The sequence below is a fragment of the Pristis pectinata genome, chromosome 16, assembly GCF_009764475.1.
Source record: "Pristis pectinata isolate sPriPec2 chromosome 16, sPriPec2.1.pri, whole genome shotgun sequence".
Classification (NCBI taxonomy): domain Eukaryota; kingdom Metazoa; phylum Chordata; class Chondrichthyes; order Rhinopristiformes; family Pristidae; genus Pristis; species Pristis pectinata.
Genome location: NC_067420.1, coordinates 17,652,454 through 17,671,578, shown reverse-complemented (window position 1 = coordinate 17,671,578; position 19,125 = coordinate 17,652,454). Strand labels below are relative to the sequence as shown.

The following is a 19,125-nucleotide window of genomic DNA, read 5'->3' as shown; positions in this document are numbered from 1 at the left end:
CCTGCTATTTGGCTTGCTGTGTTACTGAAATAACCTTTCAGCCTGTGAAGCAACTTTAGTGATTGATAAGGCCTACATAAATTGTAGGATGAAATTTTTTTTAAAAATTATAGCTGAGTTGCAAAAAACCACAGTCATAGAAAGCTAATTTTATTTGGTACTTTGTAGAATTCGGGCATGTTCATTTCTGGAGGAAAGTAAAAACATATTACATTTTGTTTTAGAGCCATTAAATGATATCTGTTTTACCTTGCTAACTATTATTTCAGTTGATGCACTGCACCTTTTCCTCCAAATCAGGGGTGTGATTGGTTTTGTTCATAGTTCTGGTGTAGAAATTAGGTGGGTTGATGGCAAATTAGTAGGAGCCAAGATAAAGGCCAGAGGTACTGAGAGGGACCACAGTTAGACAAGCCAACCTGTTGTGTGAGAGGTCTGTTGTTGTGGAATGCATTATTTCAGCATTTTCATATTTAGCTGGGTCCTTGGTGTCTATATTCCGAAATCCTTTTGTTCCTTTTCTCTACCTAGTCTGGCGAATTCCAAGTGACACCCCTGATCTTCCAATCAAAATGTACTACCTCACATTTTTGTGTTGAACTTCCTTGCAATAATTTCCCATGCTACTAGCCTATTAATGGCTTATTATAACTTGCTACAGTCCTCCTCGGTATTGGTTATCTCTCACCACCACTAAAAGATTGAAATTGTTTTGGATAGTCTGAATTAGTAATGTAATGTGTGATCCACCTCGGTCTCAGCACTGATTCTCATTGAACATTGTTCTCCACCTTTACTTTGAAAAGCTACCCTCCCTTTTTGCTTTCTTAGTTGAAGCTGGACAGCAATCCGTTCTGCTATTGTAACCTAACTTTGCTTTCCCTGACCTTATTCATAATGGGTTATGTTATTGAAGGCCCTTTTGAAAGGGTACTAAAGCAGCTCTTTCCACAGATGCTGCCTGACCCAAGTGTTTCCAACATTTTTCGTTTTTATTTTGGTTTACAGTTCCCTGGTTTGGTTTATAATATTCTATTTCTCGTTTGCTGAATGTTAATAGAAAATATAGGTTGAGAATGCAGCACAAGTTTGTTACAGATTTGAAGTGGAATATTTTGTGCACTCTAAGCTTTCTGATTGGTTCACTCTAAATTTTCCACAAACAAATTACTTCAGTCTTCTCAATGAATTGACGTTTCCCATTTTGAAAGCACAGAAATCATTGGGTTTCCCCCTTCTGATTAAAGTACAAACAATCATATCTTTGTAGCATATAAGGACACTAGCTTCTTTGCCTCAGATCCTCCCTCGCATGCAAGTTGGAATTGCATATTCAGAATGTATAGCTTCAGTGGGCTAAGAAATCTAGCTGCTGAAAAGGAAAAGTATCCATTCAGTGCTTAAGTTTTTGAGAGACACTTGGATCTTGAGGTGAAAAACAAATGGCAATACAATGCAAAAAATTGTTCTGTATTGTATAAAGATCTTTTATTTGCTTGGAATGCATTTCTTTTCAGAAATATTTAAAGTAAACTATTTGGTTGCAAACCTTGTCTGCCACTGTAGACTTGTATAGTAAAACTATATTTAAAGTAGTAGTTATGCAACATGATTTCCATTATAGTTGTTGATATAGGCTCTTTGGTGTTAAATAATTACCTGGGGAAGAATGCAATTCAAATTATTGACTAGAAGTGAGGCACATGGCATAAAATTTGTGCTGCAACTGATTATTAGCATGAACAAATTGTGAAATTTTTGGAGCCATGAGTCATTTTGCAAACTTTTTTCTTAACTACACTTTGTACAAAAAGTTGAAGGGGAAAATAAAGACATAAGCTGTATCTGGAGAAGGTTGGATTGCGTACCTGTTCTTTGATAACAATCTTCTGTTCACAAACAGGATATATTCTGTTTTAAAAGCCTGTAACAGGAAGCTGGGTTGATGGCAAGGAAATTAGATTGATGGCAGCACAAGTGTTTAAAAACCCACTGACCTGCTCAAGTGTTCTCCATTCATTTACCATACGATGCTTGTGCATGCATAGATTGATGAGAGATCTTTCATGAGTATGGTTAGCTGTTTGCTTTTAAAAAATATTAAGTGCTAATTTCTAGGTATCAGTTGTACCAGAGAACTTTTTTGATCATTTTCTTTGAAGAGTAGTCATGGCTGGAAATCATGGTGAAGCAGCCAGCATAATCAAAGACCCCACCCACCCGGGTCATTCCCTCTTCTCTCCTCTCCCATCAGGCAGAAATTACAGGAGCCTGAGGGCACATTACCACCAGGCTCAAGGACAGCTTCTATCCCACTGTGATAAGACTATTGAATGGTTCCCTTATATGATGAGATGGACTCTTGACCTCACAATCTACCTTGTTGTGAACTTGCACCTTATTGTCTACCTGCACTGCACTTCCTCTGTAGCTGTGACACTTTGTACTGTTATTGTTTTTACCTGTGTTACTCAATGCACTCTGTACTGACTCAGTGTAACTGCGCTGTGTAATGAATTGACCTGTTCAATCGGTATGTAAGGCAAGTTTTTCACTGTACCTCGGTACAAGTGACAATAATAAAATAATACCAATACCAAGTACCACCTGATAGCAATTTTCCACATTACTGACTAGACTCAAGCATTGTAACTACTAGGACAGCTTGAAATAGACATGCAGCTAATTCTGGAGTGTGGACTACTTGACAAGTTACTTCATCACGTAGCCTTTCCTGTATCCAGTGCTCTCTAAGTCACTTACATTCACTTTTTTTTCTCTTCCAATTTGGGTGGCAGCCACATTCCTGCTGCATTAACCAGCCACTACCAAGGATCCAAATGTACATCTGATCCTTTACCTTAGCACAACAGATGTGCAAGCACCAGCAGGTTCTAATCCTAATGCACAGACACAGAAATGAAGATCAAGCTGACCCATGCAATGCTTTTCTGGAACTACTGGCTGAACAGGAGCACGGTCTTGATATCACGTGAAATGAATTTCATTGGCTGAAATCAGGTGGCAATCTCGGGTGGTACCTAAGATAAATCATCCACCCGGCACTTCAGACTGAACATGTTTGTGAATGCTTCAGCCTATCTCAAACATATTTGTGTGACTGTTGAGAGTGGAAATGTTCTTGCTGCTAAAGATTATTTAAACAGTTGGAAATTATATTTTTAATCTTAAGTAATTTTAGTTTTATTATTTAGGAACACATTTAACTAATTAATTAGAAAAAGCTAAATTTGTAGCTTCATTCACATTTTCTATCCAAATTTGCAACTCTGTTCAGTTGTATAGCATTGCGCTAGACGTGCCAGCTATGGACAGGTATGAAGTGTATCCAGCCCTTCAGCTCAGCACAGCTAAGCAGGAAACTTGCACAGAAATCAGAAATGCATTTTCCCTTGCAATGCTGTTCACTAGTTGTTCTCTGGGAACGGCTTGTTAAAGGTGAGTACAAGCCAGGTGTGTACAACCCAGGCTATTATCTTGATGGATATTCTGTTTCTGGTACAGTACATGTTACTGTGACAGTCACTTTCTTCAGCAACTTGGAGTTTTATCATAAAACCTTTAGTTAAAAATAACTAGTTTCAGTTTAGGTGCAATTCAACTCCTAGATCTCTATATCATTTTGCAGGCCCTTCAGATTTTATCACTGAGAATTTATTTTTGGAGGGCCAAAGTGTAAACTGCACTAAGCATGCCTATTAATTCAAAACTGGTAACGAACCATGAAATTTGAACAAGGGAAGTGAATGCCTTCTGTACTTGAGCATCTTGAAACTATAATGTAATGTTTCATTGTTTTTCTAATAATGATGCAGCAGAAATATTTCAGTTCTAGAAAATGTAATTTTTCCATGTATCACTAGGTACTGCTTAGAATGAGAACCATTAATTTTGAGCATCAGTGTGGCAGTTCAAAGGTATTGGTTTGTTATTGTCACTTGTACCGAGGTACAGTGAAAAGCTTGTCTTACAAACCGATCGTACAGGTCAACTCATTACACAGTGCAGTTACATTGAGTTAGTACAAAGTACATTGATGTAGTACAGGTAAAAACAGTAACAGTACAGAGTAAGGTGTCACAGCTACAGAGAAAGTGCAGTGCAATAAGGTGCAAGGTCACAACAAGGTAGATCGTGAGGTCATTGTCCATCTCATTGTATAAAGGAACCATTCAATAGTCTTCACAGTGGGGTAGAAGCTGTCCTTAAGTCTGGTGGTACGTGCCCTCAGAGGAGAGATGGAAGAGGAGAGAAGAGAGAATGTCCCTGGTGGGTGGGGTCTTTGACTATGCTGGTCATTCCACCTCTTTCAAGGCAACTCCCCCAGGCATTTGTCAGTTGGATTCTAATTGTTCACCAAGCCTGCCGCGTGCAGAATTTCTCATTTATTGTAGTGTTTTGAATATAGTTGGATCAATAAGATCAATACCATCAGGAGAACATTTCTTGCAATTGACTCCAATTCAAGGTTCTTTTCTAAATTTCCATGTTTACCCAATGTGAGTAATGAACTTTTCTAAAAATAAATTTTTTGTTTTGTAGTTCAGTCTTGTGTTTAGTTCCTGCTCAAAATAAATTGATGCAGGATCATGAGGCTTTGTTTAATTACGACAAAAGGAACCATGGCATTTCAGAAAGAAGCTAAATGGCATGATATTTCGGCACTTTTATTCTCATAGCTGTAAGTTCTTTGAAAATGAAAGCTCTACAAAGTTCATTTTTAAAATGGCATATCTTTAGTTGACATTACACTCAAAAATGTAACAACTAATTACAATAATTAAATAATTAAAATAAAACATTTTTGAGAATTCAGAAACTGTCAGATGCTTTAAGATTCTTAAAAGAAAACTATCAAATTGTCATAACGGAGGTGCAGATGTTTTCTGTAACAATATTTAATATTTTGGTTCTTCAGGGCTTTAGTTGGTAGATGCCAGAGGTTCTATAAAGTTCCTAGTACTTTGATTTATAAGGGTGTGGTTGGATTCTTTTTGCTTTTGCCAGTAGAATCTGACTCATAATATCTGTTCATTCATGTCCTAGATATTAATGTACAGATCCTTAATATATTTTAACGAGGGTGGGGAAGGCTAATGCGCTGTTGCTATTTGTTAGTAAAATTTGTATTTTGATAGCAATACTTTAAAAATTTATATTCAGTGAGATGTTTTTAAAGGTTGCAGTGCAGTTCAGTGGATTAAACTTAAACACTTTAATTTGTTACTGATCAGATGGATCATTGCCATGCACGTTGAGTTATCTTTATCATTTGTACTCAGTTCACAGTAAAACTCCATTAATCCAGCACACTCAGGACTTTGCCAGCCTGGCAGATCTTCTAGACTATTGGATGTTATTCTAATTAATAGTACATAACACTTTTCACTTTTTTTTTGATGTATTATTACTGTACAGTGTAACAATTTCCACTGAAGTCTGTTTCCAGGGGAATGAAGGAAACACAATTCAGGTCAGTTTCAAGGAAGTGTGTGTGTGTGAGCCTTGATGCTGAACCATCAGGCTTTCTAACTGATCCATTGGTGGATTATTAGAGTTTGTATAACTGTGTTGGTGACCTCTTAAAAGGCCAGTCGTAAGATTTTACAAATCCTGGAGTTTTGATTTACAATTTGCTCAGCAATCTGATCTGTAACATAATCTTGGCTAACATTTAGTCTTCAGAGAGACAAAAATGGACCACCAGCATGTAGATACCCATGGTGTTGCTTCTTTCTTTTATCTTTAAATCTTTATTCATTTTCTAGATTTTGTTTAAATGACAGTCTAGATGCCTGCTTCTAGTATTGTAGTTAGAAATGATCTATATTTGGAAATGGCATGGACAACTGCAGGCTTTGCAGAACTTCCATGTGGGGGTTAGGAATTCTTGATTTAAAGAGGAGCCTTGTGATTTAAAGATGAAATAATTTCAATGATAGAAACATGCCATAATCAGTAGTTTCTTCTATTAGGGGAAAAGGTGATCAAAGAGCAATATAGACCTATTGGAAAAATCTTTGCTATAGTAAATAAGTATAAGAAAACAGTATTTTGTTGCAGTCATCCCCAATGATGGCTATCCCTTTATGCTCTCCTAACAACATTTCTCTAAATTTGGTATCATTCACATTTGTCCAGATCTGTATCATTAATTGTGATGTAATCCCAGCATTGATCCTTGTGGAATACTACTACCCACCTTTCAGTGAAAAGCTACACTTTGTTCCCACTCATTCCTGTCTTGAAGCAAGCTAGTAATCCATTTGTGCTACTTATCCCCTTACTTGACATTGTCCTAATTCATTATCTGTTATAGAGTTTGAAAATCTAGATAAATTACACCTACTGTGTTATAATTGTCTACTTTCTGTTGTCTCCCAAGAAAATGAGTAATTTGCATCAGTCTTCACTGTGGAAGACATCAGCAATATACCTGATAGTCAGGGGTCTCAGGAGAGAACTGAGTTCAATCTAGATTACTAGAGAGAAGGTGCTTCGGAAGCTAAATGGACAGATAAGTCTCCCAGACCAGATGAAATGCATCCTCAGGTTCTGAAGGAGATGACTTTAGAGATAATTTTCTGGGCCTCAGTAGACGCTGGCATAGTTCCGGAGGACTGGAATGTCGGAAATGTAGTTCCGCTGTATAAGAAAGGTGGTAGGCAGCATAAGGGAAATTACAGATCTATTAGTCTGACATCGGTGATTAGAAAGTTATTGAGTCGATCCTCAAGGATGAGGTTATGGAATACCTAGAGGTGCATGACAAGATAGGTCTGAGCCAGCATGGTTTCATGAAGGGAAGATCCTGCCTGACCAACCTATTGGAATTTTTTGAGGAAATTTCAAGTAGCATGGATAAGGGAGAGGCTGTGGATATTGTGTAATTGGACTTTCAAAAGGCCTTTGACAAGATGCCGCACAATAGGCTGCTTAAGATGAGAGCCCATGGAATTACAGGAAGGATATTAGAATTGGTGGAACATTGGCTGATAGGCAGAAAGCAAAGTGTGGGAATAAAGGGATCCTGTTCTGGTTGGCTGCTGGTTAGCAGTGGTGTTCTGCAGGAGTCTGTGTTGGGGCCGCTTCTTTTTACACTGTATATCGATGACTTAGATTATGGAGTAAATGGTTTTGTGGCTAAGTTTGCAGATGCCACCAAGATAGGTGGAGGAGTAGGAAGTATTGAAGAAACAGGAAGGTTGCAGAGAGATTTAGACAGTTTAGGAGTATGGGCAAAGAAATGGCAGATGAGATTCAATGTTGAGAAATGTGCAGTTGTACACTTTGGAAGAAGAAATAAATGGGCAGATTATTATCTAGATGGGGAGAAAATTCAAAATACAGAAGCGCAAAGGGACTTGGGGGTCATTGTGCAGGATACACTAAAGGTTAACTACCAGGTTGGATCGGTGGTAAGAAAAGTGAATGCTATGTTGGCATTCATTTCGAGAGGTATAATGTATAAAAGGAAGGAAGTGTTGATGAAGCTCCATGGGGCACTGGCGAGACCTCATTTGGAACACTGTGTGCAGTCTTGGGCCTCTTATCTTAGGAAGAATGTACTGATGTTGGAGAGGGTTCACAGAAGATTTACGAGGATGATTCCCAGAATGAAAGGGCTTACATACGATGAGCAACTGTCGGCTCTTGGACTGTACTCACTGGAGTACAGAAGAACGAGAGGGGACAGAGGGTACCCATTTAGAACAGAAATGAGAAATCTCTTCAGCCAGAGGGTCGTGGATTTATGGAATTCATTGCCACATACAGCTGTGGAGGCCCAATCATTGGGGGTGTTTAAGGAGGAGATTGATAGGTATCTAATTAGTCAAGGTATCAAGGGATATGGGGAAAAGGCTGGGAATTGGGGCTAGATGGGAGAATAGTTTAGCTCATGGTGAGGTAGCGGAGCAGACTCGATGGGCCGAATGGCCTACTTCTGCTCCTTTGTCTTGTGATCTTAAAATTCATTTAGGTTGTCCATGCAAATCATACTTGTTTCCAGATTTTTTTTTTTCTGTTCTTCCATAGAAATTCTGTAATTTTTCTAACTTCAGATGTTAAAATGACTAGTCTATAATTTCCAGAACACACTTTATCCCCTTTCTTAACTATCAATGTTATTTCTAGCTATCTGCCAGTCCTCTGTATCATACCATTATTATATATTTAATAATGCCTGGATGCAGTTCATCAGGGCATGTTTCAAATGTACACAGTCTTTCCAACTGACATGGTATTGCCTTCGCCAAGGTAAGATCTCAAGTCTTTGCGATTCTTGTTCTTTGCTGCAGAGCATACAATCATTCCTCCATTAAAAGTCTCCTATTGCTACCATATTTCTAGCTTGCTCTCTAGCATTCAACCCCTCGTCTTCCCCACCAAGCTTGGTAAGTGGATATTTATTGCCTCTTTGACTCCCTGTTATTCATGAGTGGCCTCCTTGCTTTGGTGCATGTGATTGGATTGTTGATGGCTATTTCATGTGTAATCAGCTTCGTTCTCATTACAACATACTATGCCAGTGCCTCCAGGCTATGTCTGCAGTCATGGGGAGTAAAACTTTTTTTAAGCGCAAAAAAAGTGAGGCTTTTTTTTGAAATTGGACTTCTCTGTTTAAGAGGAAAAGACATCTTTTAAATTGAAGGAATTCTTAAAAAGAAAAATGTCAGTTGCCAGCAGAATGTTGCGGGAGCTTGCCACACACTGTGCTGGTCTCCTGCTCACCTTAGTCAGAAGGGCATCTAGGATGTTACACATTTGCCTGATCAACCAAAATTGCTTTCACATTCACTTTTTTTTTAAATCATCAAATTGAATTTTACTAGTTCTCGCACCAGTTAATCTTCTGAGTTTTGCAGTAAGTGTTGAAATTGGGATTGTGAAATTTTTTTAAATGCACACTTGGAACTGGGTTGGAACTTCTAACACCATTTGAGTTTCTTGTAACAGGTGGAGATTTTATCTAATCAATTTAGGTTGAATTCAAACCTCACTGTGGAGATAGAATATAATTCAAATCCATGCCTTGAAAATCACTATTTTGGACAAGGTGGCTAAATACACTAGTTACGAGCTAATAAGTAAATCACTTGAGTCAGTGACATTATGCAAACTAGTGGGAGCAGCAACTGTCCTTTTGAAATGTCAGCATTACAGTATCATTAAGAATGTCGTCAGTTTTTCTGATTGAGTGTCTTGCACAAAGGTTGTTATTTCAGAAGAACAAACCAAGATATCTGCAAATTTCTAAATGTCTGATTTATCTAGAAAACCCTGAGACCATAACAGGACGTAGGAAGTGAGAATTTTCAGAGAAACACCTCGAATGTATTTCCGTACTTTTTTAGATACTGCACAGCTGTAAAATTTGTAACATACAGAACTTTTAATAAGTTATTTGTGGCAAATTGCACTACTATCCTGTTCTACCAGTAACAAAATATTTTTGAACCATCAAAATAGGTTTAGTTTCCTCTGCATGAAGCTTGTTAGACCCAACCTGCTGTGTTTACACTGTCTTGCAAGTAAACATTTTTAAATATTGGTAGCCAGTTGATCTGTATTTTTAAGAACAAAAGGACTGGACTTTTAATTGAGGAAAAGGAAAGTTGAAGAATAACATATTCTGAAATGTATTTGTCAGTTCGTATTCTATAAATAAGTAAATTGAAAGGTATAAAATTTGATATACAGCATGTGCACACTGGGGTAAACCACAATTATATATTTTAAGGAAGCATTTTTGGTTGTGCAGTTCAAGTTTGATTTTGCTGCTCTGAGGGTTGTAGATGTGTGCACCAGTTTGGCAATTAGCAAATGTCATTTGCTGCAAGTGTGAAATGATAGATTTTGGGGAAGGATAGAATAGGAATATAACCTAAACAGGATAGTACAAATATCCAGATCCTTACAAATAGTGCAGATAGGAAAAATGCTTTCAGAGCCAAATGAGATTCTAAGTTTTTTTTTATATATATGAGATATGGTGAATCTTTTTGGCTGAAGATGGCCAATTGAGCTGATAGCTTTCAGCCTTGATTTCAGTTTGTTTTTTTATTTAAAGTATTGACAGGTTTGCCCTTAGTTGAAGACTCTGCCCAATCATTCTTTACCCTCGGGTATGTGCCTTGTTGGTGGCAGCCCCTGTACATGCTGCAGGCCTAATTGTTGCTGTGACTTCTGCGCGTCCAAATTTGTGTGGAGGGCCAGTGAGATGAGGAGTGAATCCAGGTGTGCCTGGATGGTGAAGGCAGTCGGGTCTGTGCATGATCCCGTCCATTCAGCACACAAAATAGGAACCTGCAAGATATCAGGTAAGGAGGCGTTGTCCAGCCTGTTACATCATTCAGTGAATGGATGAGATATTTTCTGGGAACTGAAGTGAAATCATGTGCGATCCCTTACGTAAACTTCAAAACCCCATGTTGGATTCAGTGGTAATCCAAGGAAATAGTTTGGGTGCACTTAAGAGGAATCCTGGTCAATTTATGAAGCAGATGGGAATAAATGGTTGCACTAATGAATATTGGGAGGTAGTACCTGTGGAATATATTTGTTGACAGGCAGCATCTGTGGAGTAAGAGCGAGTTAATATTTGGGGCCATTGACTCTTTTGTCAGATCTGACAAAAATGAAGATGGGTGGAGAGAGCAACAGGGGTCTGTTATTAGCTGGAAGAGAGGAAGTATTAAATAGCAAGAGGGGAATAGTGTAGGGTGAAAGATGATGCTAATGGGACAAGCAAGAAACTATTATGATGGAGATATAAAAAGAGGAAGCAGAAAGATATCTGGAATTGCAAGAGAAAACTAAATTCTAGGAAATTATTGTTCAGAAGGCAATGTTGGAAGATGTTTTGCCCTTATTGGAGGAGAAGTAGGACAGGGAATTCAAGTGATGATTGTAAGCTTGGCTCATGCTTGTGGTTTGAATGGACGTGTTCCAGAAAGTGGTCACTCATTCTTTATTTAGCCTCAGGATGTGTACGGTACCACATACTGAGTATTGAATTGCAGCATACTACTTTTTCTTTTTTAAAAAAAAGTGTAAGTAAATTACTGCTTCGGCTGAGAAGTATGTTTTGGGTGCTGGATGGTGGGAAGAAAGGAGGTAAAAGGGCAGGTAGTGCAACTCCATCTGTGTGGGGAGTTTGTATTGGTAGAGATGGAAGAGTAATCCAGAGTATTCTGAAGGGATCAATTCCTTTAGAATGCAGGAGGTATCATGTTGGAAATTAGAGGATGATCCATTGAATGTGAGGATGAAGTCTGAACACCCTCTCCTGGATCTGAGAGAGAGGGTAGCGTTGAGAGCAGAAGTGGACAAAATGGCCATGGTTGATTGTCTTATTGACTTTGGAATGGAATTGATGGTTGAAGGGGAGAAAAAGCTTACCAGAAGCACTATTAGGGAAAGCTGGAATGGAGTCCTTACAGAAAATGGTGTGGAACATTATGTAACCATAGGAGCCTTGACTCTCAGTCAATATTGGTAACTAGCTAGTCATCTGTAATGGAGATGGAAGTTGTGCAAGGGTGGAGAAAAGTTTGAGATGGACCATAGTGTGAGAGGAGGGTAGAAATTGGCAGTAAAGGAGATGAAATTTTCCAGATCTGGGCAAGAGCAGGAAGCAGCACCAATATAGTAATCGGTAACTGGAGATAGGGAACCTGAATAGGACTGAAAGAAAATCCACAGATTCCAATAAGAGATGAGGCTCAAACCCGAACAGCTTTTAATGACACGAGCCATGGGACTGGAATCACTTGTAGACTATACCAGATCAGGATTGTAAGTTTCCTTCCCTAAAAGTCTTCAGTGATTCTGTTGGATTTTTATAAGTAGTCAGTGAACTGTTTACTTTCGTTATTTGTGTTTTAATTTTCCAGTACAGTAGCATTTGAACTCGTCTCTAGACTACTTGTCCAGTCATTATAACCACTGCACTAACCTTCAGAGACTGGAATAGCTAATTTTGAAAAAGAAATTTAGCATTGGAGTAGAGAATATTAAAGGTTTTGATGAGGTAAATTGATAAATCTTCTTTCCTCTGTTATGGAAGATTTAATGAGAGGCCATTAATTTTAAAAGAAATTGCCTGATTAGCAACAGAGGTTAATTCAGATTTCTGTAATACAGTTGTAGCATGGAATCTGCTGTGAAGTGCAGATTAAACTCTTATCTTATTTTAGGCTATTTAGCAACAATTTAACTACTTAACAGCTATTATAATTATTGTAATAAAAACTGGGTGGACCAAGTATCTCTTATAGAATTGCACCAGTTACTGTGAAATTGACCTAGTTTGCACTAGTGTAAGCTCTATAGCAGTGAAATCCCTCCCCCTCCCCCGTATAATTACCACTACATGTCCACTGTTTTTCTATTTTGCCTGCCTTTGCATTTTCCAAATTCACCAGCCTCTTTCACTCCTTCCTTTACGCCATGATCACCACCACTAACATAAATGGCTGATTTTCCAATTGGAATCATGAGTCAAACTTAAAATATAGTGTCTCAGATGAAATAATCTACAATTTACACACAGGAACTAGGAATCAAATTCTCCAAATTGTAGTCCATATATTAATATGCCCACAATCACAATCCATTGAGGACAAAGTTGCATTTGATCAAGTATAGTTGTGTATGGTTTAAAGAAGGGTGGTTGTCATTGCTGTTCCTTAACACCAACAGTTCTTCTGGGAGGCATATTTGACCCAGCCATGTTCAGTTCTTTCATCAATAATCTTCCAACAAATATCTTCCCTTTCTCAAATCTGAGAGGAGTTAGTTATTCATAGACTCCACTGTGTTGTGCTCAATTGGAACTGCTCTGGAAATAAGCTGTCCATCTGTGCATACTGCAAACCTAGATAACACTCACATGATCTGAATGCACAGTGTCTGGCAATGACCAAGAGGGAGTATAATTATCTCCTCCTGAACTTAAAAATAAGGTTTGAAGATTGATAACTTCCATTGACATATTGTAGCAACTTCCTGTCCAGAAATGTAAGTTTAAAATGTAGGTTCAAAATGAATATAAATTCCTAAAAGAATCTTTCAGGCAGTATAATTTATTTCATGTCACCAAATTCATTGAGGTGATATTTGCCCAGCAGTTGAATAGCAACAGAATGTATTCTGTTTTTATGAATGCACTTTTTCTCGCTCTTGTTAACACAAAATCATGGACCGAAGACACTTCCTGTGCTGCACTGTTCTAAACTAAACTCTACAGCAGGAATTCTCTTCACACAGGCACATTTGATGCCTATGGACATTTTGTTTTCTGCTGTGTAATGATGTGAGCTGTGCAATTTGTTTCTAACAAAGCCAACGTTAAGTTTTGCACATAATGTATTACAGATGCATAGGAATGAGTTTTAGAGCCTCAGACTTTTTTTAAATGAGCTTACCTGGGAATTTTTGGTATCTCCAGTATTGAATACTGATAGTTGTTTTAGTTTTGAGAACTACATGCTCCTTTGCAGGGAAAAACCCTTTTTAAATATTAGATATTGTAAATTAGAATCCAGTGTGAGCAAAATTTGTACACTGTTATTGACTTATGAACCTAGCAAGCAGCTGCTGAATTAGCTTGTGGTATGAAAACTATAATATTTACACTGCTGAGAATAATGCAGGTGCCTGATGCTTAAAATGTAAGGAGTTAACCATTTGTATTAAATTATGCAAATAAATTATCTTACATACTCAAAGGAATACAGTTAAACATCTGAACTTAACGGATCAGTTAGTTGATGTGTTTAACTTTATGTAATCCAAAATGTCTAAGACTTCATTAACTTTGTATGATTCTAACTTGATCTATTAGCTAAAGGAGTGACATTTGGCCACTTTTGTTAACCACATTTCTGGCAAGGGCTATTATGTTTCTTAGAAAAGCCTGTATGAACAACTAAATAGAATTTGCACAAATAAAAGGCTATCCTGGCAGCATTCTACAGGATGTTCCATGGTAATACATTGGAGCTCACTTTATTTTTGTTCTATCTAGTGCTAATGCAAGCTTCAATGAGGTAATTGTTTTAGTCTACTGTAGCAAGTTGAATTAATATGTATGAACATTTGTTAGAGTTGTTGAATAAAGTTCATTGATCATTTCATGAAGATTACACTCAATCTGGAGATTTAAAAGAAATAGCATCTTTAAGGTGACTGTAATGAAAAGGAATTCCTCTCCTGTCTGTAGGTCACATAACATCGGGGCTAGGTAGAAGGCTTTTATCAATTCAGGTATAGTTTTGTGTGGGGAAGTTTTTTTTTGGTATTGGCACTGGTAATTCTTAATTGTTCTATTCTCTTCAGAGGAAGTGCTGGCCTCTGTTTAGTCTTTCTCCACATAAGACAACTGCTACTGACAGTATAGAACAGAACCTGTCATTTATTTGACATCAGAGCTCCAGCATGCTGTAGATGTTTGAGTTGCACAGATGTTGTCTTTGAAAAGCTTGATCTTATGAAGGTAGTCACTTCCATGCATTGATATGTGCAAATTGTTCTTGTGGTTCAGTCAGATTTGGAACATTTCTAATCAAATCCTGTAAATGGCTGTCCTGTCCTGTGGAAATAAGATGCCATTCCTTCATAGATCCATAATACTGTTAGATGGTGCGTTCCAGGATTATTGCCCAGTGGCAGTGAGCCATTTCATTTGCAGTGGTTCAATGCAATAGTCTATCGCCATGGTCCCATGTCCGATGGATTTTAAAAACAGTCATACTGTTTGCTCTACCAAATCTGAACTTGTCTGGATTTAGTCCCCCTCTAATTTCTCATGTTTTTTTTCAATGATTACTTAAGTTCTTCACTCTCAGACTTTTGGTCCCCTCCAACTTTATTTACATTTATTATCTTCTACAGTGAAGGCATTTACAAACTCTTTTTAATGCCTTGGAAATTCCTTTCTGCCCCTCTCCCTAACCCCCCCCCCCCCATAATTTCTTGCGTTATTATCTCTTATGGGAATTGCATTTATTTTTGCTACTCTTTTTACATAGTTGTAGAAGCAATTAAGATCTTTGTCTTGCTAATTTACTGTAACATGTCTCCTTTATGAATTTTTTTAGTCATTTGTTGCTACTTCCTTAAAATTCCTAATCCTCATGCTTGCTGATCTTTTTGGCATTTTTATAAGGCTCTTCTATTTATGTAATACTCTACTAATCCTCCTAGTCCACCATGTTTGAATCACTTTCCTCATGGAGTTTATATTTTTCCATGAAATGTTCATTTGTTGGAAAAGCTGAGATATTTCTTTAAATGCTTGCCATTGTTTATCTACTGGAAACATTTTCATCTCATTTCCTAATCACCAGCGCACCTCCTACATAATTGTATTTATTTACGATCAAGACTTTATCTTGTAACTGATCTTTATCTTGAATGGCTATAAGATTTTTCATTATCTCAAAACACCAGATAAGCTCAAAAATTCCTCTGGCTTGATGATACATTATTCATGAAAACTATCCTGAACCTGTCTTCCAAACTTGGATAATTTGACTTGCTGAGTCTCCATGAAGATTAAATTCCTCCACAACTATTACATTACCACCTTTTTTTGCTGTTAGCTTTTCTTAATTTTCTCTCCAATAATGTTGCTATTATTAGAGAACTTGTAAAGTACTCCAACTGTTATTTTTGTCTCTTATTTTCTCTCATCTCCACCCAAACTGATTGTACTTCCTGTCCTCTTGTGCCAAGATTATTCCTTACCACTTTTTGTAATCTTTTATTACTAGTGTTTGCTTAAACTACTCCTTTTTCATTTTGTGCTTTCTAAGTGTCAAGTATTTAATTCCCATATTTATCATACTACATTTGTGCATAGCTCTTAAAACATTCTCAAGATTATTTGCCATCTGGTTCTGTGTTTATTTTGATCCTTAGAACCTCAGTCTCTTAATAGATCATAGTTCCATCTATAACATTGGTTCCTATGTGATTATTTGGTTCCTATGTTCCATTGGTTCCTAGGACTATTCACAATATTTGAATATTCTTCTCCCCTTGTGCCCCCACTCACCAACCCCAAAATTTAACCATAGTGGTGTTTCCCAATTTGCAGGCATAGAGAACCATATCAGTGCCCCCAACTGTATTTTCCCTTATCACTACTGTGTTCTTCTGTGCTCTAATGTGTGTGCCCCTTCCCCCCCCCCCCACCCACTCATTCATGTCACATCCAAGCAGTCATCAAATAATTCTTGCCTAATCAACAAAGTCAATGCCTGAGGCTCCCACCTGTCAGGGTTTCCAAACCTCCCTAACTCTCAGTAACATCATTCTGTCCCTGTCTGCTCCCAAATCCAGGTCACTACCTGACTGCTGCTTGAATCAGAGTGACTGCTGCTTGAATCAGAGTAACTGCTCCCCTCCCTGATGCACCATAATGACTGCAGCTATGACTTGAGCTCAGAGACTCTATATCTGGTTCCTAAGATGCATCAAGTTACTACTAGAATTTAAATACTTTTAGCCATTAATATTGAAATATTAATAGCACATTAATATTAATTAAATATTTAATTAATATTAATAGCATATTAATAGAAATATTGAAAGCACAGCGAAATAGTACCTTCTCTCTTTGCACTAAATTCATATGCTGACTAAATTCCCGACTTTCACAATTAATTAAAATTGCACTTCATTCTAATTCACTCTATGACCATTAAGATTATTCATTGGTTTTCATTTATAAATTTTTGAAGTGATTTTTTTGTAAATAGCAGAAAGGAATCTTGGGCAATGGAAAGTGTATCTGTTGCCAAAGATTGAATACAGTGATGGAAGAAGAAATTCCTTGGTGATCTCGTACAATAAGCATGTAGAGAGGCAAACTGTTTTACTAAGAACTGCAAGGAAAAACATTCTTTGTAAAGAATTAAATTTGTTGCTTTTAATTTGAAATAAGATATCTTTATTAGTCACATGTACATTGAAACACACAGTGAAATGCATCTTCTGCATAGAGTGTTCTGGGGGTAGCCCGTAAGTGTTGCCACGCTTCCAGTGCCAACATAGCATGCCTACAACTTCCTAACCCGTACGTCTTTGGGAATGTGAGAGGAAACCGGAGCACCCGGAGGAAACCCATGCAGACACGGGGAGAACATACAAACTCCTTGCAGACAGCAGCCAGAATTGAACCCGGGTCACTGGCATTGTAAAGTGTTACGCTAACCGCTACACTACCATGCCTGCCACTGTAATAAACAACAATATTCCTTGGCTTTGACACTTGATATTAATCGTCATTGCTAATATAGAATAGTACTGTTACATCTTGTACCTAGAAACTCCAGATCCTGAGACACCAATGTTTTGAGCAGTGGATTTTCTAGTCTACTACAATCTGCTCGATAAAATGCCAGTAACAGTGATGGGAATTGTGAGGAAAGAGATTCCCTGGATATGATTGACAATGCAAACAAGGTGTAGGCAATATTCTAAATTTTCTTTGGCAGCATTTTGTCAGTTTTCTTTTGACTGTTTTCTGACTAGAACAATATGCTGGCATTAAAAACCAGCAAATGTTGAAAATACTCAGTAGTCCAGCAGCATGTGTGGAAAGAAAAATAGTTAATCTTCAGGTCAAAGCTCTTTATCAGAACTGTTTCCATTGGTAGAATAAAATAACAGTGGAATGTTCCTGCTTCATTTACAGTATTTCCCATTTTGCGATTCCAGGATATCCGACATCAAGCCAGTGACTTCCCCTGTAAAGTAGCCAAGCTTCCAGAAAATAGAAATCGGAACAGATATAGAGACGTCAGTCCATGTAAGTGTAGGGAACAGAATCATAATTGCTGTGAAATCTGTGTGTCATTTTAATTTCCTGCTGCGTTGGTTGCATATTGTGCAGACCCAGTCTATGAAGTTAAATGTTAATTGACAATGCACGTATAAATGTTGATGTGTGCTAACTACAAACCGTTACAATTGATTATTGGCTTAAAACCTGTTTTATCCATGCCTGTATTTCTAGTCTCAGGAAAGTGAAGAGGCTGAGAAAATGATGAGCTAAATATCATGATTTTGCACCACTTTGATCTTCAGTTACCGATATTTATTCTTTTGGCAACTGTACATGTGATGTGAACTGTGTGGGATCTGTCAACATCTCAATATTTTGATATTTTTAAATTGTAAAGTCCTTTTAGGAGAAAAGATAAAATGGTTGACCTGCTTTGCATTATTAAACATTGGCTCTCTAGAATCATGGAGTGTCATTGCAATAATTAGGGCCACAGCCTTACTGTAAACAAATTTCTACTAGGCGTGTCCAAGATTTGTATTTCTGAAATTCTCAAGAAAGTGAGTGCAGATGTATACCAATGATTTGGTCAGTTGCACTGTCTGTTGTAAATATGAAGATAAAATGATTGCATGTCAAGGGATTGGAATTCATGAGTAAATTTCCTATTTTAAAATTCTTTTAGTTTGTGGAATATGGTAATGTAGTGAAAGGTGATCAATCTGGCTGTATTTTTTTAATCATTAGATGCAAGATGGTTCATTCTGGGCTATTGATACAGAAACACGAGTTCAAATCATATCATAGCAGCTAGGGAATTCACGTAACTAAGTAAATCTGGAATTTAAAGAGCTAAAATTAGAAAGCACAGAATGCTGGAAAGACTTTGCATGTTAGGCAGCATCTTTGAAGAGAGAAATAGAATTTAACACAATGTTAGTCTCGGTAACCACAAAACTACCAGATTGTTGTAAAAATCCACCAGTTCTACTGATATCCAAAGGGTCTGGAAGCAAGAATTTTTTTAATGGGACGTGGTCTAAATTGTGTGGAACACAGCCAGAATTATACATATGAATGTGATCAAAAAAAAATAACGTTTTTTATGCTCAGCTGAGAGTTGATTCCCAAGAAGTTGGGCAATCCTGTAGTTCTTAATAATCAAATGTAAGATTTGTCTTAATCATGAGCTATATTGCCATATGTTATTCTTAACAGGCATATGCATTCTTCCAGGATAACACTGTAGGCTATCTGATTACTAGTTTAATTTTCTTTCCAATTATCTGTCAGATTCAACTATTGTT

The 19,125-nt window shown here is 37.4% G+C and overlaps 1 protein-coding gene across 2 annotated transcripts in view; it reads left to right on the top strand.

Annotated features, from left to right (window-relative positions):
* Positions 1 to 19,125, top strand: part of LOC127578834 (tyrosine-protein phosphatase non-receptor type 1-like) — a 63,083-nt gene that overhangs the window by 20,362 nt on the left and 23,596 nt on the right. The window contains exon 2 of one of the 2 annotated variants that reach the window (XM_052031343.1): positions 17,752 to 17,842. In XM_052031343.1, coding sequence (XP_051887303.1) covers positions 17,752 to 17,842 — 91 coding nt within the window. Of the gene's footprint in view, positions 1 to 17,728; positions 17,843 to 19,125 lie in introns of both variants that reach the window. The other variant, XM_052031344.1, reaches the window with a different exon arrangement.